The following is a 22,991-nucleotide window of genomic DNA, read 5'->3' as shown; positions in this document are numbered from 1 at the left end:
CCCAAAACAAAACAGAAAAAAACCCCACCCTTCTAGCTCCTTTGCTGTCTCTTGCATATTTTTACATATTGTATATCCTGCAGGCCACCTAAATGAGAAGGCACTCCTCCCTTGTTAAAAACTGGTTTGACGTCTTAGTATTTTGCTGTTATGTTTCTAGCTGCTGGCTTATTTGGAAACTTAATTTCTGACAAAGCTAATCTGAGATGTGTCCTGTTTTTCTGCATGGTTTTTTCTCATTTATGATTATAGCTTCATTCTCTGGGGTAAACATCAGCTCTGCAGAACTAAAGCACTTTCCAGGTCTGAGTGTGATCTGACCATGGTGATGTTCTGCCTCCACCCCCTGTGGAGCTGGTGGTAACAAACCCACTATTCTGCCTCATCAGGGCTGCGTTTTAGCATCACACAAGTGTTCTTTCTTCTGGTCATGACTTCACTGACTCACTGTAGGAAGGCATGAAACAAGATTTTTAGACCCATATCATTTCCTCCAATCAAAGTTTTTCATATGATGAACTCTAGCAAAGCCTGAATAATCCCTTTCTAAATATTGTGTCCAGCTGAGATTATAGTATTTATTCTGCCTGCCACTGGTGACAGCTGAGCACACAAACATTTGCAAAGGTGAGTTTTTTAAATGTATGAGCCACAGTAACATATTGCAGGAGGTGGCAAAATACAGTATGCAAACAGATGGAAGTTATATGCCAAAGACCTCATTGTGTATACTCTTATTAGAAATATGACTTTAATATAGTTAATAACGCTTCACCTATGAAATCTGGTACTTTGAAAAATAACCTGTTTTCCCAAGGAAAACAGGTATTGAGAAAAAGCAAAAGTCTATGTTATTTCTACATTTAGATGTGTAAATAAGCCTGCAATGTAAGCTGGACCTCCACAGAGATTCAGGTTAAAAGTATGGCTTCCTTTGCATCAGGAGACTCTTTTCCAATAATAGTGTTAAAAAGGCAGTTCTTCGTGTGCTGCTCCAGTGTGTTACATGATTAAAAGAAGAGTATGCTGTGTGTTTTGCCAGCTGTTTGAAATTTTTTCATTAAGAAAATGAATCAGTGCCAGAAAGAACAAGCAAAAGACAACTAGTAAGCTATTGATTAAGGGCCTTTTTTTTCATCTTGGTCTGTGTTTTCCTTTTGCAGCCCACATTTCCAGTGGGTCCCACAATAGGAACGAACACGGCTATTAGCTTTGCTCCTTACCTAACGCCAGTAACACCGGGAGTTGGCTTAGTCCCGACTGAGATCCTACCCACACCGCCTGTCATTGTTCCTGGAAGTCCACCGGTTTCAGTCCCCAGTTCAACTGCTACCCAGAAGCTCCTCAGGACTGATAAACTGGAGGTACTGTAGACACCACTGTGACTAGAAATACATCCTCTGTTAGGCTGTGTGAAAGATCCCAGAGAGAAAAGCTGTTGGTTTAAATCTAGGCTTAAATTTAGTTGCTACAGGTAAAAAAATTTGTAACCAGGCAGGATTTCTGCACTTGCAGCCAGTGGTAATTAAACACTGTTATTTTTAAGGTAGTACATTTGCTTAAATTTAATAGACACCAACATGAATTTTCATCTTTTTTAAAGTTCATTACCTCCAAAATACCTCAGGTATACATGCCTTGATGAAATATCTAACAAGCATATTTTTCATTTCAGTATTAATTCTGTCTTGATTTTTCTGCACTGATAGTAAGGGAATTTTGTAACCTTATGGATCAGTATTAGGGGAGTGGTGTAGCCCTTCATGCTTCAGCTGCAAATAGACATGTTGAATGTTACCAACCTTGCAGCAGGTGGAAGGGACAAGCCCCCAGTTATGTGCAGAGCGTCCCAGGTGTTGATGGATCTCTGCATGGCTGGACTCAGTGGAATCTATGAGATCCAAGGACATAAGAAGGCCAAATGACTTGCAGAAATGAATGTCCTTTCCCAACAGCCTAAGCACTAGTCTCTACAGCACATTTCTTCCTAGGAAAAGAAGTTCATTCTCCTCATATTTGAAAATTATTTTTAAGAAGGCTCTCAGTTCTGTTTGCAGACTCCATAAAAAATACAGTGCATCTGACATGTATCTTCCCTGAGTTTCAGCAAGAGGAACTCCTTCCCTACCAGTCAGCCTGCAAGAATATAAAGTGTAGTTAGAAAGGGATGAAATATTTTGTCATTCCCAGCTAGTTTTGCAGGGGTAGTTACTTCAGTAAGTATCCTTTCCAGCTGTTTTCTAAACCGGAAAAAGGAAAGGCACTTGTGAATTCTTCTGTTGCATGTCAAGTTTATTTAGCCACTGTACTGCAGAGCTACCCGAGGAGCCAAGAACGTAAGGGTAAAATAGATGCATTTCCCTCTCCCACCAGAAGATGAAGGGTTTAATAAATTGAATTTTCTGTAAAACTTGAACTAACTGGGGAAAGCGGCAAATCTGTCTTTTGGGGGCACGGGGCTCTCCTTGCCCTTTCATCTTGCACGGAGCTCTACCCCTGCAACATGTGTTGTTTTGCACGTAGGTGTGCAGGGAGTTCCAGCGGGGAAACTGTGCACGTGGAGAGACTGATTGCCGCTTTGCGCATCCAGCAGACAGCACAATGATTGACACAAACGACAACACCGTAACCGTGTGTATGGATTACATAAAAGGTCGTTGCATGAGGGAGAAATGCAAGTATTTTCACCCTCCTGCACATTTGCAGGCCAAAATCAAAGCGGCGCAACACCAAGCCAACCAGGCTGCAGTGGCAGCCCAGGCAGCTGCGGCAGCTGCGACTGTGATGGTAAGTGCTGGCATATATGGCTGCCTTTTTTTGATGCCTATTTTGCTTGAATTTGATGCTATTTGCTTATACTTTCTTTTCTCTTTTGCCTCTTTTGGTAAAATTTTTCTTTTTTTTTTTTATTTTGGTAAAAGATACGAATTTTTAAAACTATTATTATTGCTTGATGGGAGGAAGCACTTTTTTTTCTTTATGCCCTTAATTTAATGCTGTATTTCTATTCAAGACAGTGAAGCAAATGACACTCTATACCACTTCTGTTCTCTGCCTTGATTATATATAAAATTTGCCCCTAGTATCTCCAAACAGAAACAAAACTGATAAGGTTCAGTGTTCCCAGGAGAACAGGGACACATATGCTGTTTTAGCTCTTTGATGACAGATATACATGTGGAAATTTGGAAGAAAAGGAAAGAGAGAGCATTTGCCTTGGAGATCAGTAGTAGAACAGAAACCTCCACTGAGATTCAACACACTCCACCTTAGCAGTCAGACAGTTAAATAGCTGGCCACCGTGGTCTCACCGTTTCGGAGTGGAGAAAAACTAGCACACTGCTCTATTCTACCATTAGTGCCTGTCTGAGGATGAGAAAGAACTGCCCTCTGTAGATACAAAACTATCCCAAAAGATGAAAAAGTGTTGCCTGTATCTTTTTGAACTTTGGTTAGATGAATCTCATGGCTAGAGACTTCTTGCCTCTCCCACTGTCATGGGCCAGTTACTTGAATCATGGGGTTTAAAAGTAGTAAAGTAAAAGGGAAATCATTAAGAAAAAACATTGTAGCTACACTCAGAAGAAAACAGATTGAGGGCTTTTATTTTCCGATATTTTAACCTCTTACTTAAAACTGTTCAGACAAGTCAACCCATCCATTTACCAGTATTGGATCCCTCTTATAGTTGCTACCAGGAAAGTTGATAAATTTAGATTGGTATTGATAAAGTTAAATAAATCAAGCATGCAAGATCTGAATTGGGAGACAAAACTGCTGGCAGCAAATCGAAGAATCATTGTCCTCGTTGCTGGCAGTGGACGAATAATTAAGCAGATGTGGTTTGTGGACTTGTGGGCAGTGCATACAATAGTTATAGACAATACAGTTATTCTCTGGGTAAAAAGCTTACCAGAAACACAATACAGTACAGTATATAACTACCCCAAGCTATTGTATTTAGCCAATAGCAAAGACCAGACTTTTTTGAGGGACAAAGGGTAAGTTATGCGAGAACATAAACCACCAAACAGAATAATATTTCTTAAGTTTTAATATTTTTTCTCTAATACTCTAACAGTCTCTGTTTCAAATTGGATGATTTTTAGTTAAAGTTTCCTGTGCTTGCAGAAATTGAATACCATCTGGAAATTAAAGCAAAGAAGGTTGGGTTTGTATTCTGATTAGCTTCTGTTGTGCAATATTTATTGTTCATTTAGAGAGTGTGGTATTTCTAGGCACTATACTGAAGAAGAAAGGAGAGAGATGAGTGGATTATGGGGTTTTTTTGCACTTCAGTAATGGTTGTATATATATTCTGTTATTTTAAATAAGCCTTAACTGGAGTTGCATTAGCCTCAAAGCAAGATGAAGCATCATTGGAAACACAGAATTGAAATATTAGCAGTCTAATGTCACTGGAGAAGGCAGCTGAACAGAGTAACTTTTTGCAGAAAAAATTGTACAAAATATTCTAATGGCACATTTAGGCTAGCAGACAAGATTCTTTGCAATTCAACTATTTTTTGCTTAATATAGACTTGAAATAATCAGATAAAGTGAATGAAAAATCACCAGAATGCCAATAACAACAAAAAAGTGGTAGAAATGGCCTTACATGACTGCAAGGCCACCCAAGAATGACTAAGAATACTCAGTTGGATCTGGAGAGCAAAAGGGAAAAATACATATGCTTGCCTATAGGGTTCACTTGCAGGTTGCTCACAGGTTGAAATTGTGTCCAAGAGGTTTTCCTTCCCAGGGGAGCCCAAGGTACTTATATAGATGGGAGTTGTGCATAGATAGGCCTGGAGCACTGTAGGCAAAGCTGGTAAGACTGTTGGAGGTCGATGAGTTCTGCATTCTGCCACTTTTCAGAACGTGCACTATCTGCGTTTCTGTACACTAAGGGTTAGAAATTTGTACTCAGATATACTAGGTCACCTAATCATGTAAAAAGAAAGGGGGAAGCCACCGTAAAAGAGGTACACATATAGGTTAAATGTGAAAATGCATTAGAAGAGAGTGTTACCTGTCATTGTGCTTGTGGAACTCCACATATTCATATGGTGCTTCAGAGAGCATAAAACATCACTGAAGACTGTACAGCCTAAATGAAAATGTGAATTCATAGTTGGTATTGGAAGGGACCTCTGGAGATCACCTAGCTCATTTCCCCTGCTCAAGCAGGGTGAGCTAGAGTAGATTGCCCAGTACATGCCTGTTTGGCTTAATAATGCCTCCAAGGATGGAGACTCCACAACTTCTCCTGACAACCTGCTCCATGCTACCAGTAAAAAGAAATACTTCCTTTATATAAAATCTTACATTTGAATGGAATTTCTTGTATCGACATTTGTTCCCTGCCCCATCTTTACCCTGCTGTCAGGTATTTGTATACATTGATGAGGTTTCGCCCTGTATCTTCTCCAGGCTAAAAGGTCTCTATTCTGTCAACCTTTCCCCAGGTAAGAGGTGCTCCAGGTCCCTTCATCATTTTTTGGGCTCTTTATGGGACTGTTTTCTAGTGTGTCCATACCTTTCTTGTGCTGGGGTGCCCAGACTTGGACATAGCACTCCATATGTGGCCTCACTAGTGCTGAGTAGAGGGGAGGGATCACCTCTCTGCACCTGTTGGTGATGCTCTTCCTAATGCAGCCCAGCATGCTGTCAGCTGCCTTTGCTGTGAGGGCACATTGCTGTCTTGGTGTCCACCAAGGTCTTGAGGGTCTTTTCTACCAAACCTTGGTGGCCGACAGTGTGTATTGGTGCTTGGGGCTGTTCCTCTCCAGGTATGAGACTTGGTATTTCTCTTTGTTGAACTTAGTGAAGTTCCTCTGTGCCCGTTTCTCCAGACTTTCTAGGTCCCTCTATGTGGCAGCACATCTATCTTCTGTATCAACCACTCCTCCGAGTTTTAGAGCACTGGAAGTCCACCTGTTTCCCATTTAACCCATACTAAATATGGCTGTCTATGAGGATGAAGTGGTGTTGAAAACCTTTTTGAAGTCAAGAGAAAGAACATCCATTGATCTCACTTCACCCACCAAGCCAGTCTCATCTTAGAAGGCTTTTAAGCACAATTTCCCTTTCACAAATATATGCTGACTACTTCCCATCACCATCTTGGCTTTCATATGTTTGCAGATGGCTTTCAGGAGGATTTGCTCGATTGCTTTCCCAGAGATGAGGTGAGGTTGACCAACCTGTGAGTCCTCAGACCTTCCTTCCTGCTCTTTTTGAAGATAGGAATACCATTTACTTTCTTGCAATCGTCGGGAACTTCCCCCAGTCGGTGGGATCTTTCAAAGATAATTAAGAGTAACTTTGCAGTGGCATTGGCCAACTCCCTCAGCACCCATCTGTTAGTGCATTCTGTTAGTTCCTATGGATTTGTGTACATCCGGCTTGTTTATATGTGCTCTAGCCTGATCATCCTCCTCCAAGGATAAATCTTCACTTCAGACTTTCCTACTGGTCTCCCACTGTCCTGAAGACAAGTCTTGCCAGTAAAGATGGAGATGGAAAGGATTGTCAGAACCTCAGCCTTCTCAATGTCCTGTGTCACCAGGTTGCCTGCCCCATTCAGCAGTGGAAACACATTTTCTCTAGTCTTCCTTTTGTTGCCGATGCACTTGGAGAAGCCCTTCTTGTTGGCTTTCACATCTCTTGCCAGATTCAACTCCAGGTGATCTTTGACTCTCCTGACATATCCCTGCATGTTCAGGCTGTGTCCCAGTTCCTCCTGAGCCATCTGTCCCTGCTCCTACCCCTTGTGTGCTTTCTTTCTCGTGTTTGAATTTAATCAGGAGCTCCTTGCATATCCATGGAGGCCACTGCTGTGTGGATCTTACTTGTATTCCAGGAGACATTATAATTTGCCAACGTGACATATGGCAGACAAATACTATGCCTTGGATCTTTGATAATTTTTATTATTATCTTTATTTCCTTTCCATAGCCTTTTTCTCTCCAGCCTGTAGCTATTGATTTTTTTGGTTGTTAGTTATGTAGGAGATCAAATGTTAAGAAGGAGATAACCTGATGGAACAGAAAGAGGCAAAGGAAATTTTACTATCAGGATGAAATAAAAGAAAATATGACTGTAGGGGAGAAAAATGAGCAGTTTGAAAGCCTGAAAAGAGTGGGAGACTATGTGGAAACGAGGTTGATGAGTAGGCTTAGAAACAGATCAAGTTAAAGCCTTTGGGTTGAGAAAACTGTGAGACTGAACTTGCTGTGAAAGTTGAGGGGAGAGCCAGCAAAAAACTTCAAAGTAGGGAGATGAGGTTAAGAAGAGCATGGAGAAAAATTGGAGAAAGGCGATAGTAAACAGATAATAAGTTCACAAGTGAGATTAGATAAGATCTGCATTTGGATAATAAATGTAATTAACTGAAATGCTTTACTCTTAGTGATGTTGATTTGAATTCGTGGACTTCATCATTGCATAATGCTGAATTCAGTTGTACTGCTTCACCTCTGTGTAGACTTGGGTCTGTGCTGAAGGCAGAGTGGATCTGAGGCTGTGCCCCATACAGGCAGAGTGATGCCTCTCAGTGGTACCTGTGGCAGGTATCACACCTTGGCTGCACAGTGCCCTGCTTAGACAGAAGTCTGTCCAGATCCTAATTTTGTACCAGGTGTTTCTTGTTATGTCTGGGTCTTGGACACAGACAGATGAGCAGATCCTACAGATCAGGGTATGTAATCCAGAAAAGGGCCAAAGGAGAGATGCAGATAATGTTGAGAAGACTCATGCAACAGAGACAGGAACAAGGAATAAGCAAAATGAGGACTATTCTGCAAAATACCCTGTTGACACTAGCTAACCTTGTGACCACAAGCTCTATGCAGGCATTTTGTGCCTTGTCCTTTTTTTCCCCCCCACTTTTGTTCCCTATTTCCACATACTGATTTCAAGGTCGACATAATCCGTATATTCTAAAAAGAGCTAAATACCAGCCTGTGTTTAAAAAACAAAAGCAAAAATTTTGATTTCTAAATAAATTTTTCTTTTCTTTCTAAATGTTTTTAAGAATTGTTTAAGTTATAAAACTTGAAAGTAATATTTTATATGAGAAAGATTTTTACAGAATGCCATCATATCAGCCATAAGTTTGATCTTATTATGAAAATATACATAAATGTATATGCCTATGTACTATGCCTAGATACTTTCTTTTAAAAAATTAATAATGCTGGACTAATATCGTAACTCTTAGGTTAATGTTCACTTATGAACAGGGAGCATTATTTTTACTCCCTGCTCCTGACCTGAAGCTAGTACTGAAGATTGTAGCAAAATTTAGAAAGTGTGTTTTCAAGTAGATTTTCCATTCTGAAAGCCTTTTTTCCCTCTCAATGTAATGTGGTAAGTTACAAGGAAAAAAATCTACAAAAATGACCCAGCTATAGGAGGAAAAAAAAGGAATTAATGATAAGTTAGTGTAACTAGACGTTGGCAAAGGAGAGCCTCTCATTTTGAATCCCAAATCCATTCAATGATTCACTTCTCTAAATTAAAATACCTTTGGCCTTGTAAGCACTGATTTTAATAGCATTCATAATACGTTACAACTTTCACTAGTGCTTTACATTTGAAAATGTAGCCTCCCAAATCAATTTTGCCACTTTGAAATGTGACTTAACTAACTTATCAGGAATTCCTATAGGCGTATCCTTAAAACTTTTTGCATCTCTGTGAAGTGTTTATATGATGCTTAATAGTGTCTGCAAGCTGCTGTTTTACTCAACTTTCCTGAATTTCAAACATCTATATTTTACTCTCTTATATGCTTTTAACTAAGGTATAGTAGATGCATTTTTGCTTCGGTACTAATTCAAAATGTAATATTCATTTCTTTAGAAGACATTTTTGTTGTTGTGCATGCCTAGTGTTTTGTATGTTGTATATTGCATTCAGAATATTTTTTTCCTTCTCACCTATCCACAAATGCAATGCCGTTCCCATGATGCACCTCTGCTTGCTGTTTACCTGTATGTTAATTCGCTTGACTCCCATTGGCCCACTGCCATCATGTGCTCGCTGCCTGTTATTAAAAGACTCAGTCGACTGCCAAAGCAATGAAGCGACCTCTCGAAGCAACTGTAGACCTGGTACTTTGACCTTTCACCTTTTGCTTTGCATGTAGCTTTTTTTTTTTGTTTTGTTTTGTTTTTGGTTTTTGGGTTTTTTTTCCTTCAGAGAAGCAACTAATGAAATTTGTATCGCTTTACTTTTCGAACATCAACCGGAAATGATTTCACATACTCGTTAATTTACCGGAAGCTCTATTTATCCATCTCATTCTCATACGTAATAAACCGCAGACTATTTAGTTTGGTTCCTAACACAGTTTCATCTTTTTTAAATCTCTCATGAAAAGTTGAATTGAGATAAAACTGCTTTTGTAATTAAAAACGTGTAACGTAATCCATTAATCTGTATAATAATAGGAAATGATATTTAAATTAAAAAAAAAAAGAAAATACTTGGCAATGAAACACAAGTGGTTTTTTCTCCCTGTAATATTTGAAAACCTACTTAAAGGCAATGCCATTTTCGTTGCTTTAAAGCAAACGTTTCTTTTCAGTAGTTGTGCTGCTACAGTTTTAGGTTAATAGTACCATGCTTTTGCTATCAATAACAAAATTTCACTCATTTTACATTGCTGTGCTTTGAGTTAATATGCATGGCAAGGCATCTTTAGCTGCTTTAAAAAATACTAAGTTTTCATATTTGTATATATGTTACAGACAACGTCTTAAAAATGGCGTCATTTTAACTAACTTTCTTATTTACAGGCCTTTCCTCCTGGTGTTCTTCACCCTTTACCAAAGAGACAAGCACTTGAAAAAAGCAATGGTGCCAGTGCCGTTTTCAATCCCAGTGTCTTGCACTATCAACAGGCTCTTGCCAATGCTCAGTTGCAGCAACATGCAGCGTTTATCCCAACAGGTATGTTGTACCCACATTGAACCAATATTGTGTTCCTTAGGTAGCTCCAAGTCAGGCAGTTGCACTTAACTGCTCCCTGCCCCACTTCAGGTGAAGTCTGCACAGATAATTACATGTTATTTTAATTCCTCTTGCACAGGATGACAATTCAAGGAGAAACTTCAGCATGCCGTTAAGCTGCATTTTTGCACATTCACAGCCTTGCTCATCATTATCCAGAGTTTGCCCCTTTTTTGCCTACCTTAAATTGGCTGGATTTTGACTCGTATCTGCCAGCACTCACCTAGATGACAAGAGGGCAAAGTTCCGCTAACAAAAACGCTGGGAAAAGCATCACACTCCAGAGATGCCACAGCATCCTCCTGCTCCCTTGGCTGCTGTTGTGCAGCCGTGGGGATTGCCCCAGCTGCACACGAGCAGCCTGAGAAGGGGAACACCAGCCATAACCTTCCAGTCAATACTGGCAAAACACATTGCTTCCTGTAACTGCACTAAAGGGCTTTGAGGCATCAGATGCATTTTTGTGGTTCTCGTTTTGGAACACCACCAGAACTTTTCCTAGCATTTGCAGCTCATAGCTGGGGTTACACTTCCTCATAAGGATGATCTGAAGATGAGTGAATGCAGTTTACATTTCAGTGCTCATAACTCTGTAAAAATCAGAGCACCATGGCTGGTGGCAGAGCTTCTCTTTAACACTGTGAGAAAAGGAATGTGCTAGGTGCTTGTGTAAACAGTAACAACATAACCCTTTAAATTATGTCAGTCACCCCCACTCCAAACTTCCCACAGGTAAATATCCTGCCTAAGGAATTCTGCAATTTCATTCAGAATTGACTAATAATATATTTTAGTATCAGAATGTTATCCAGTGTGAACTTCCAGAATGATTTAAAACTACGTGTTTACAAATGCGTTTGACATTTCAGCAATGTTATTTTAGTTTATAGAAAGAATGTCGGTAAAACAAGGAATGAAACACAACACATGATGATTTCCCAATCTATCAGCATTCCCATATGTTTTTAAAGATAAAAAGCAAACACAGATGGCTTTGACTTCATGGAATTTTTCTATAAGGCCTCAGTAACAACCTTGGAGCCTGCCCCCGTATTTGTAATAGTAAGTTATAGCATGCTGTATTTTTAGCACATTGGTGCACTAGAATATCTGTGGCAGAAAACACATTGACATTTATGGGAGTGTTTGGGGAAAAAAAAAAACAAACGTGAGACTGCCTATTTGGACATGAATGGAAGACTGCCCTGTGCTTACAAACATGCCGAAATTTCCACAAATTTATTTTACATTGAAACCCTGAGAATTTGTAGCACAATAGGTGTTTTTCCTTCTTAAGCACTCCCTTTTGGGGCTTATTGCTATTATTTGCAATTTGCAAGGACTTCAAATTAACTATGGAAAATACAGCAGTTTAAACCTTTTTCAGTGAAAGAGCATTTGGATATTTTCCAGACTTTTGGAGTGTTCATGCTTCCTTAAGTAGCTCACTTTTTGTACTTTTATTGTGTGTCCCTCTTTCCAGCTAATGGTTGTAATTATAGTTTTATCTGACAAATTTCTGATGGTAAGAAGTGTGGATCTTGGAAGTAAACCTTACAGGCCAGGTTGTTGGCAAGCCCCAAAACAAGTGCATGAAAAAAAAAAAAAAGAAACAGAAGCATAACATAACAGATGGAGCCCAAGCCCCAGAGTAGAAAACCTTTCTCAAAAGTGATGAACCTCCTGGTCTTCTCAAACACCATCAGCACCTAGAAAGGATATTAGAGAGAGAAGTGGGGTATGGGACAAGGTTAGGAAAGGGAAACCCCCTCTAGATGAGTGGGTGTCATGAGTTTTCCATTAAAGATGCTGCACTGATATTCCCACGTTTCCTGGGAAGGTTGGATTTGGCGGGTGTAAGGACTGTCATGCCACCCAGGTCTAAGGAGCAATGCATGACATTATCTGTTGCATTTTAAATGATTATGTGGTATTTTCTAAACTGGTATAATTTTCAAACGTGTTCCGTGTGTGTGTGTGTGTGTGTGTGTGTGTGTGTGTGTGTGTGTATGTGTATTAAATTTTAAAACAAGTTTTGCTGCTGGAATATATATAAAACTTAATTGTTTTATATAACTCCTCTGCTTTCTTAACCACTGGCTCCCCTAACAAAAAGTGTGGGGCTTGACTTAGCATGGCTTACCTCCAAAGTTCTGCACTTTGTTTGTTTTACATCAGTTTGATTGCTTTGTCACCTTCTCCTTATTGTTTGGTGAACGATCTTAAAAACAAGAGATCTTTTCTCTCTTTCCATTGCTGTTTGTTAGTGTTTCTATAGCCTCTAGAGGAGGAACTTTGTGTATTCTCTGGGAACTGTTCTTGGGTAAGGTCATTCATAGTTACGCCAGTACTGCAGAGTCCTGTAAGGTGCTGTGGTAGTAATTAAGCAGGAATACAGGAAGCATATTCGGCTTTGTGTCAAATATGCATGTATCTGGGACCAGTCTCCTTCCCTGCATACCTTCACCAGCTTGCTGTATGTACTCTACTGAATATGCTGATGTTTTTTTCCATTTGGTCTTTTCCAGAAAGGTTAAGCATTCCAGGCAAGCAGTGCTTCCACACTCTGAGGTGCACTGGGAGCCTTCTGCTGCAATGTTACACACTTTGAGGTGTTTAGCTTGGGGAATTGTCAAAGTAGTGTTTATTTTCTTCAGAAGCACCGCTCCACCTCCAATTGTGTTAAGAATGGGTACATTAACATCAAACGCAAATTTGGCAAAGCCCCTGCAGAATAATATTGTCTTAATTTCATTTTAACTTCTTTCTCTGATGCATGTCAGAAAGTTGGTGAATGTTGATCTGCGCAATATTGAGCTGTCTGAATTATGCAATGAGTTCTAAAATTCCCAAATACCATGACCTTTAATCAAAGATGTTTCTATAAACAAAAACTTGTTGCTACAAAAGTACTATGTGAAGTGATAAAATTAATAAGTAAAAAAGTTTATGAAGTATCCTGAATATGCACAGAAATATGCCAAAAATCACACAGTATATTTAGGATTTTAGTAAGAACACAATCACCTTTTTGTGTTAAAGCAAACCTATGAATGACCTTACAGTTTCATTTAACTAACTTACTTCTCTGTGGTTATGCTTGAATCTCAGTTTGAATGTTAACTCTAAACGGCTAACCTGTTTCTTCCCTTTATCCACTTTTTTCACCTATCATTGCATGACACGCAGGGTCAGTTTTGTGCATGACACCCGCTACCAGTATTGGTAGGTTCCAAATTTCTTTATTGATCTCTTTTTCATACTGTATATGATGTATATTCACTTGTTTCAAAAATCCTAGGCAAGATTTAGACACTGACTAGAATTAAAGGTTCGCTTGTCCTTCTGGTTGACTTCGCAGAGTGTTTAGATTTGTAGATGAAAGCTGCAGTTTAGACGTGATATCACCTGCTATAACAACTACACTGCAAAAGCATAATACCATGAATTCCAGTCTGCTTTTCAGTTTTCAAAGTTTTATTTCTCTTTATATTTTATATTGGCTAGTACTATAAAATCATAAAATACTGGAAAAAGCCAGCAAATTTTCATCAGTGTTTTAAAGTTTCATAGTGGTGTGCCTATTTCTCCTTTGCTGTGTGTTAGAAAGTTTTATCAGCGTTTCCCAGAAATGCCTACTTTGATCCAGAGAGGTTCTGTTGAAACTCGTGATCTGAATCTCACTCCTCCTTTAAATATATTTGCAGCTTGAAATTAACATTTTGGGCATGCAAGGGTGAAGTCCAATGCAACAGCCTCTAAGAGGCTATAGCCCTATCCCAGTGATTTTACTTTTGGGGTTTTTTGGGCCTACTCAGATAAAATGGTTAAAATATCAAGCCTTAAAACATCAAGTTAATAATTCCCCCATGAAGATGCTGATTAAAATTCATTTTTAAAATGAGCAAAAGCAGTGACTTTCACAAAATCGATCTTGCTTTTTTAGATCAAACAAAATAGTATTTATATCAGGAAAATTATCATCATCCCTCTCCTGATTTTTGCCTCAAAGCAGATGGTAATTTAACTCTGATAAAGTCAAACAGTTACGCAGTGCTAGTAGGAAAAAATGCGTAAATTGGATTATAAAGGAAGACAGTGAGTATCTGGCTTACTTCAAAATGAAGTTACATGAAAATAATTAATTTTTAATTGTGTTTAAAAATTAAGATAAACATTGATCAGTTTTCTTCCCAGTTCAAACCACTGTGCCTTTTTGTAGTAGAATTTTATTTTGAAGTGATTTCTATCTGTACTGGGGTAAAACAAATAACCCATGTAACAATACGCAGGTAACGGGCTATTTTGGTAAAGGCCTCATTTGTGCAAGTAATCTTCTTCTTAGAGACAACAGTCACATTTTCAGTGGTCCTTACTCTTTTTTTTTCTGGGAATCGCTGATTGTGTTGACAACCTTCCTTTAATTGTACTTGTAATAAGCTATTTTCCCCTTTTTTTTATTTCTCCGCCACGCTTTCTCGCTTTGCACTGTGATTGCATGCCATCTGCCGGTTTAACCCATGATGATGGCTTGCCGCTCTTGATATTCACCATGCCAAAAATACCACTTCTCTTACCATAATGCTGCACCCTCCTGTTCATTGCTTCCATGGTTCCCCTCCTGAAAGTACCCATGATGCACAACGCTACGGCCGCCACTGTCTCTGCAGCAACAACTCCTGCAACAAGTGTTCCCTTCGCCGCAACAGCCACAGCAAATCAGGTTTGCTCCTTTTAAAGCTTTCTTTCACAAGATCCTGAACTCTAAATGAGTGCTGAGATTTTTATTTTAATTTTTTTTTTAACAAAAAAAATTCTCCCGGAGAATTTTTTTTTATTTCTGTGTTTACCCCATCAAATTTTCGTTTATTTTTAAGTCGTTTATAGCAAGTGTTTGTGGGACAGGTTGCACTTATTTAGAGTTAACATTTGTTGCAAATAATGATGTAGCTGTGTTTTGTGTTGCGATGTTTGTACCTAATTATTGTGTAATTAACCCAGCTGGAGTTAGAATCACCGTAGTACTGGACTACTTACAAAAGTTTATTATTAACACCTAAGTTCAAAAGGAAGATCATCCCAGATTTCAAACATTCAGGTGTGTTCATGTAGCCTTCTCCATGAGGTGTGTGGAAGTGACTAATTTGTAAGCATGGAAGCTGTCAAAAATGACAACCAGGACAAGGCAGCTGGAAAAAAATTAAAAGAAAAAAATTGAATGTTTTCTATAAATGCTAGTGATCTAAACAGCACTCAAGATATTTATGACTATGCTTGCTTTCTGTTTGAAAGTGTATCTTTAACCTGGTAATTATATTTCCCCAAGGAAGGATGTTATTAGAAAGAACCCTGAGGGTTATTGGCTGAGGCAGGCTAGGAAAGATGATACTTTCTCCTCTTCTTCTGCAGTTTATGTTAATAACAGTTTTCATTTTGGTAAGGATTCCCCCTCCTCCTGTATGACCTGATTCCCACGGAAGACATATCTGTTGGAACCCATAGTGCGTAGCTTTGACTCCTCTGTTGGGGCTGTAGAGATTTCCACCCTAATGCACCTGGCATCTCTCAGGGAAAGGATTTGCACAGCTGTTGGGTCGCTCTGGCTTTTCCGTTGCTTTGGAACCATACTCCAGCACTTCCACCTGAGAGGTGTTTTCCCTCAGGTTCTGAGAGGTCAGATTGAAGAGGAAGCAAGCACATTTGCTCACCAAGAGAAAGCAAAGGGCTGTGTCCCCATCACCTTTCCTTGTGTTGCTCCTGGACAGACCAATAAGCTGTTGCAGACCCAGTGGATATTCTCACCTGTTGATTCATTCCCCTCCACTTGCCAAGGGCTTAGAAAGAAATCAGTGAAAACGTTTTGCTTAATAATGTTATACCAGCAGGTTTATTTTTTTTTTACTGTCATTCCCAAAACTATTTGAGTATCCCGTGGAAAAATAGAAGTTGTTGCAAGAGTTTATTTATAATAATTTATGAAAAATATACTACCTCTGAAATACACCCTACTTCCTTGAAGAAACACAAACCAGTACGTTTTCTCTTTTTTTTTTTTTTAAAGTTCATTTGCCAACATTGTGGCATTTGTGCTTCTAGCGTTTTCACCAAAAGTGTTGCTGTTTTGTGCGTACTTTTCTGAAGCTAGCTTGTAAAAAATGCTTGAAAGTGCAGCAGGCAAATGGTGTATTTCATGGTTCTTTCCAGAACAGTGTCTGCAGCAGAACAGTTTTTGGTGGTATCCAGTGTAGTTTTGTGGTCCCAAAGTGGTGACAAAGGGGCTTGAAGATGCCAAGGGACTATGAGAAAATGGGGTGGTTTGGGCAGGGTTTCAGCTAGGGACCCTCTCCAGCACAGAAATGCAGCTGGGGCAGGTCCACCACCCGCACTCCTGAGTGCCAGAGGGGCCAACTGTGGCTGAAGGTAGAATGTATGTATGCCTACAAAAGGACCAGTAAGCAGTCTTTTTTTTCAGTTAATAGGAACACTTTCACACAAGTAACTAGTGCCACAAAGACATAGGTGTGCCTTAATGCAATTTCTCATCTAGCAGGATGGCAGGCAGAGCCCCTCCTTTCCCAGTGCAGATTTTGTTTGCGTTGGACTATTAGAACATTTTAAATTTAACAGCACTTATAGAAACTGTCTGTTTTTTTAGTGGTATATATTTGTGTGTGTGTGTATACATACAACTCCATGCTGAAATTAATGGATGGTTTAACAGGAGGATGGGTTTTCACTTGTTTAACTTCAGCCATTTGGAAGTTTGGCATTCAGTCCATCTGCTTTTCTAGAAGTCTGTATGGGGGCAGGGTAAAATTGCCCTGGAGGGTCCTGCCTCTTTCTCTTGCCTGTGGAAGGAGTGTGGGTATGTTACCAAAGCTCTGCACTGCTGCCTGTGGAGGAAATGAGTCCCACTCTGGCAGCTGTTCTCATTGGCTTCTGTAGCACGCGCCGTCGCTGTCTTTTTTTCTCACTCTTGTTTTTGTGTTAGTCATTGTGAGTCTTTAAAAGCTACTGTAGAAAAACAATGTATTTCAAACTAGGGTAAGTAGTTAGTAGTTACTTCTTCTTTATAAGAGACAAAACTCCCAAATTTTCTGTTTATTTACAGCCTCCTAAGATTGGAGACAAACCTACAACACTAGGAAAGGTCTCATAGTAACTCTGTGGTCCTAACTCTCAGTATTTTTTTAGCCCAAGAAACACAACAGGAGTAGGTTATTAACTTGGTAATTAAGATGACTTTGTTCATGATCATAATGTTCTTTGTGTCCTCTGGTATGGTACTCCCAAGTATTTAATTTTACAACCTGAAGACTTCAACCTGTCCCATTTCAGCTCCCACAACTTCTACTCACAATGCTAGGCATGAAAAGAAGGTTTTAGCAGGGCTTAATCATTTAGCTTAGTATAATTTGGCTTAGTATTTTGACATGGGGAAAAATGTCTGGTCTTCCTTGGATTGACTGTGATGATCCTGGTGTCCTTGAAGCACCAGTGGAAAGGAAAAGTCGACATCCCAAAAGTTAGAGTCAGCTAATGGCTGGAAAAGCCTAAAAACTCTGTTGGGTCCAGTAAATTATTTAGTATGTGCTGTCAGCTTGTATTTTGAAAAAAAAAAGAACTCTGTCTCATGTCTTCTGTACGTCCTTTCTTTCAGAAAATAACACAGATAGCAGCTCAAAATGTATCTGCATTGACACACGCACAGTCAGTCATGCTTGGCCAGCAACTCTGGGCATTGTGTGTTCAATGTATGGCACAAGGCACATGAGGAGATTGTGTAGGATTAAAGGCTGTACTGTAGTACATCTGTACAGGGTGACATCAGTTAAGAATACATGGAAAATTGGGAGGAATCCCTTGCTTTTCCTGACTTACAAAGGGTAGGTTTTAAACCAAAATAATTTTCTTGCAGTGTACTTCAGAGGGCAAGAGCATCGCTTTGGCTCAGTGCAATGGAAACAGGATGCAGCAAAAATGCTGCAAACCCTGTTTTACAAAGCCTGATTAAAACCTGACTATGTTAATATAGGCACTGGTGGTCATGCTGTTCACTGTGTGAGGACATCCCTTGAGGGAGTGTCCCCGCTTACTCTTATCTGCCAGGCTGTGGTGAGAGGATATGGAGGGGGTGGACTTCAGCTCTTCAGTGAAAGGCAGGTGGGCTTCCAAAGGTATGTGAGGAGTCCAGGAGCATGTCTGGTCAGAGGTGAGAGGCCCTTCCCCTTTTCCTTCTTCCCCCCTTCACAGTTGCTCCAGCCATTCCCTTTAGAATGGGGCTTGAAACCTCAGCTGCTTAAATGTGCTTCAGAGGTAGATCCTTAATGACCTTCTGTTCAGGTGTTTTGGGATGCTGACAGCATTTTCTAGGAGCAAAGTTCCAAGTAGTGTGAAATGATCATGAGAAGCAGTGTTAGGGCATGTATATGGAGGGTTTGGTCCTAGCTCCCTCTAGTGCATGCATGTGGACAGAGTTATGTGAAAGTCTTATTTAAATATTAATATGGTCTTTATGTGTAAATATATACTTCAAAGAACTTTACCAAAGCTTTTAATTGTTACTTCTGTAGCTAGTGGACTAGCAATACTCCAGCAAGCAAAGAAACTTACCTGCTCAGCTTCTCCCACAGGTAGAATCACAGAATCATTTATGTTGGAAAAGACCTCTAAGATCGTAGAGTCCACCGTTAACCCAGGACTGCCAAGTCCACCACTAAACCATGTTCCAAAGTGCAGCACATTTTTAAATACCTCCAGGGATGGTGAATCCACCATCACCAGCCAGTGGTGAATCCACTTTGGACAGCCTGTTCCAGTATTTTAACAACCCTTTCCATGAAGAAACTGTCTAATATCGAGTCTAAGTCTTCCCTGGTGCAACTTGAGGCCATTTTCTGTCATCCTATCACTTGTTACTTGGGAGAAGAGACCAACCTCCACCTTGCTGTAACCTCCATTCACGTAGTTGTAGAGGGAAAGAGTAGTGTTTATTGATGATTTTGGGCCAAGAATGTACAGTGCTGTAATTTCAGGATGATAGAAAAGACATAGATCTTAAGGAAAATTATTTGGAAGTTAGTTTCTCTTCTTGTTTTACTATTTGCTTTGTAAGCAAGTACAGGATTAGAAACTTAGGGAAAGATTAAGTAGAGCCCTCTTGGAGGGGATGTTCATGTTAATGCAAATGCAGAAAGATGTGACTTCTCTACCCTGCACACCAAAGATGGTTTAACAGAGGATGATTTATCCTAACATTATTTGAGAGAGGTGTTATTCTGAATTTTGGGGTTGAAGTTCAATTTTAAATAATGGCAACACCTGCTTGGGAGGGCTTTAAATTTCTAAGTAGAAAGCCTTACTACCGTTTCATTTATATGTATGCCTTGGTGAGTCCTGCAAGAATTAAAACGTTAGGGCTTAGCCCAGAATTAAGACACTTAAGTGTTGGTGTCTGAGTGTCGGTGTCTACATGCAAGATACAAGTTTAAGTACTCATTGTAGACTGTGAAGTTTATCGGCCCAGTCAGATGAAGTCTAGAAAGCAGTCTGGCTTGTCCTTCAGAAGTCTCACAGGGCTTGGTTCAGTTGCCTAAACATGTTTCTAGTGACGTTTAAGATTATCCTAAGATAACCTTGGATGTCTAGGTTATCCAAGACATTTTCACAAGCTTGGCAGATGCAATACAGGACCTACAGGCAAATATGCACACTTACTTCTGAACTGGCAGCTGGGTGACAGGCAGGAGACCTTAGCCAAAATGGTACTAAAACCCTGGTGAGCAGATGACCTGAGCGTGCATTGGGTGATCACATGAAGGGATCTGCAGGCTTTGTTGGCTTACTGACTAGGTTTTATTACCTCACTGAGTGTCACAGGGGGTTAAGACAGCAATGTTTCTGTGTCCTAATCTGTGTCCTCAAGCTCAGTTGGTGCTTGCTTAGTTCCTGGTTATTAGATGACAATTACAAAATTCCAAATGATTCCAAATGATGTGAGTCTTGCTCACATTACATCAGTTCAGAACAGTACATGGCTTTATATTCTGTAGCAATGAAAATGGACCAGAGACTGACAGCATTAAAATAGCATTACAGAGAATGCTGCTTAAAGATGTTATTTAGTGACAACAGGTATTATGACCTTTTACCAGGAAGGAAAAATTAAAGGAGAGATCCAATAGAAGAGGGAAACATTCATAAGCTGTGTCTGAAAAGAAATATAAGATCAACAGGCTGTCTCATGCTAAGGCTTGTGATTATCTGGCACAGCTGTTTTAAATTATGCATCAGCATTCTCACTGAATTAGGTGGCAATTATGCAGATATTAATTATGAAATTATTCAGTAGCCTTCAGTTTTGTCAAAATCTGTTAGAACACAATGAAGCAAAAATAAAAATAGTTATGTTTGAGAAAAGGAAAATTAAAATATTTGCCCCAGCAAAAACTAGTTAACATATTGTAAAATACAAACATCCCAAATTTTTGCAATTCGAGGTACTGTATGTGGGTGACTCCCTCGGGAGGGAGCAGAGCCAGCACGTGCAGCAGCAGAACACCTCTCCTTGCCAAGGTGCCTGCAAAGGCAGCACCACTCCCAAGGGAGGCAGATTCTTCTTAGGCTGAAATGTTGGCCCCTACTCAAGTGGATCTCTCCTTCTGTGTAAAGCAGAAGTGCCAGTTGCTCCCTCTTGCAAATATTGCCTGGTGTTCCCCAAAAGGGCTTCCTCTCCAGTCTACCTCTCTAACCCTGGGAGGCCTTCTGGCAGGGCAGAGGGTTGCCCATAGCACTGCTGACAGGCTTTTACTCACTGTTCCCTTTGTTTCTCATGGAAACCTGCTGTACTTGTAAATGCAGAGAAGAGTAGCAACATACTGAGAAAATGAATTGAAAAATCTGGTAGACAGTAGCAAATGGATTTTTTTTTTGTCCTTTAAAAGCAAGCTTTTGAAAAGGAACGTGGGAAAGGAAAACAAATGTAAGAACTTTACAAATAAGAGCCTATACAAATTCTTATTAGTGGTTTGAAAATCTTTAATTGCAGTTTCTGAAAGAATGGGGCAACAGGTAGGAAAGCGCTTCTGCTGGGAATACTGAAGAATCTAAAGAATTTTTGTCTTTTTATGACTGAAAGTTTTGGTCTAAAAATTTCATAAAATCTCAAGATAAATACTTCTGTCATGGTTTGAACTTCTTTAGAAAATTTTGTTCAAACAACAGAAAGGATGATTTGAATCTGACGTTAAAAAGTCCAAAAAAGGAGACAGAGGAACAGGTTCCTTTCTGAGACACATTTTCTGAGGGAATGCTTGCAGGGAGCCAGCCTGTGGCAGAATTGGGCCTAGGAAGCCCATCTATGGTGCCTTGGCATGTGGAATGCAGTACTGGACATCTTACCTTGTACCTGTACCAAGATGGAGAAACCAAACTTAAACTGCTTACTGCCTCTTTCATGCTAGACAACCAGGAATCACAAGCCTCAATTCCATCAAGTTATCTTGTCTGACACTGAGTTATAGGTAAGTAGCTGTAACTTGCAGAATTAACAGTTTGCAGACTCAAGAGAGAGTTTCCAATCTTAAAGCCCACAAGAAAACTTTATTTTCTTAAACTGTAAGTTGGAAAGGAAGCAAAGCCAAAAGATTACCCTGGAAAATGCAAGGGAACTGTATTTTAGTCTCATGCAAACTTCAACCAAGTCTTTGTTTTACTTTTAATAATAGCTTTTGGTCTCTGATAGTGTGTTGTTTCTCTGTAGATGTTGCAGACTTCTGTGGGCTTGCATACAGAATTTTAGATCACGTGCTTATATGCAAGAAGCCAGTTGGAAGAAATGGAAAAATCTCTGATTTGTTTTTAGAAATTCTCCCATCATACCTCTCTCCCTAGTGTAGGATTAAGACCTGACTACTTCTGATAGCCTGCTAGATGGCAGTGTCACACAACATCAGCAGTAAGCAAAGGCAAACACTTCTTAGTTTAATATAAAAAAAATTCAAAACAGATTTCCCTTTCCTGTTCTAGACTTTTAGCTTTCATATCATTGAAATTTTTAAAAAAAGTGTTGATTACTGATATGATAACTTCCTTTTGTTTTCTTGCTTTCAATTATTCAATAAATGATAATTTGACAAGTGGAATAGAAGTCTTTTGGGGCATGTATTTATTATTTAAACATAGGAAAATTTTTCTAAGGTCATCTAATTTTGTAGGCATTTGAGTTTGTTTCATGGTGCATACACACAGCTCATGTGAGTCTGTGTTTTTCCATCATAAAATTTTAACAACATAGAGCAGTGCAAAGCTCCAGATGTACTTGTTTGGGATTTTGTTCTCTGAAATAATTGCATCTGCACATCTCTAGTTTCTCCAGTTATTTCCCCTTGAATCAAACAAAGACCATATTTTTATCTCAGTGTATGATTTATTTCCTACCAGAAATGCCAGTCTTTGGCTTTGAGTGTGCAGGAGGCTGCCCATGTAACCACAGTAGAAACATCTATATATTTATTAATTTGTTGGTTGGTTGGTTGTATCTGTCGTGACTTTCAGCTGAAGGCAGAAATTTGTTAACTTACCTGACTTCATTTTTTATGCAGTGTTATCTTCCATGACACACACTAACATGTATATCTGTTTATGTGAGAGCATTCAGATAGAAGAAAATTAAGGACGTGATAAGTAGTCAAAAGTCAGGAAGGTTAAGATTTCCTTGGAGAAGTTATAAATATAGTGAGTTTTATAAAACTGACGCAAGTGTTATAAGCAGGGTGTCTGATAAGTAACCTTGATGAACATAAATTGGGTACCTTTCTGTGTTTAAGTTCCGGATGTTGCAGTGGTCTGTTTCTTGCTTGGAAGGAAGTCTGAACTGGAATGCCAGGTTTTGGGAGAGGAGGACTTTCAGGATGGTGGTAACTGCAATGGAACCTGCAGAAGTGCTACCCGCGCTCTGTGTGCAGTGGTA

General features: G+C 39.5%; 1 protein-coding gene across 9 annotated transcripts in view; it reads left to right on the top strand.

Moving 5' to 3' along the window:
• The window catches only part of MBNL2 (muscleblind like splicing regulator 2), a 109,090-nt gene that overhangs the window by 76,341 nt on the left and 9,758 nt on the right, over nucleotides 1–22,991 (top strand). For 2 of the 9 annotated variants that reach the window (XM_051780639.1, XM_051780630.1), the window contains 6 exons: nucleotides 1,164–1,364; nucleotides 2,524–2,787; nucleotides 9,067–9,120; nucleotides 9,808–9,961; nucleotides 13,211–13,246; nucleotides 14,650–14,744. In XM_051780639.1, the coding sequence (XP_051636599.1) occupies nucleotides 1,164–1,364; nucleotides 2,524–2,787; nucleotides 9,067–9,120; nucleotides 9,808–9,961; nucleotides 13,211–13,246; nucleotides 14,650–14,744 (804 nt within the window). Of the gene's footprint in view, nucleotides 1–1,163; nucleotides 1,365–2,523; nucleotides 2,788–9,066; nucleotides 9,121–9,807; nucleotides 9,962–10,100; nucleotides 11,640–13,210; nucleotides 13,247–14,649; nucleotides 14,745–22,991 lie in introns of those variants that run through there. The other 7 variants (XM_051780631.1, XM_051780632.1, XM_051780634.1 and 4 more) reach the window with 6 other exon arrangements.

The sequence above is a fragment of the Manacus candei genome, unplaced genomic scaffold (assembly GCF_025592945.1).
Source record: "Manacus candei isolate 608988 ecotype Guabito, Panama unplaced genomic scaffold, ASM2559294v1 h1tg000014l, whole genome shotgun sequence".
Taxonomy (NCBI): Eukaryota; Metazoa; Chordata; class Aves; order Passeriformes; family Pipridae; genus Manacus; species Manacus candei.
This window is presented reverse-complemented; position numbering and strand designations above follow the sequence as displayed.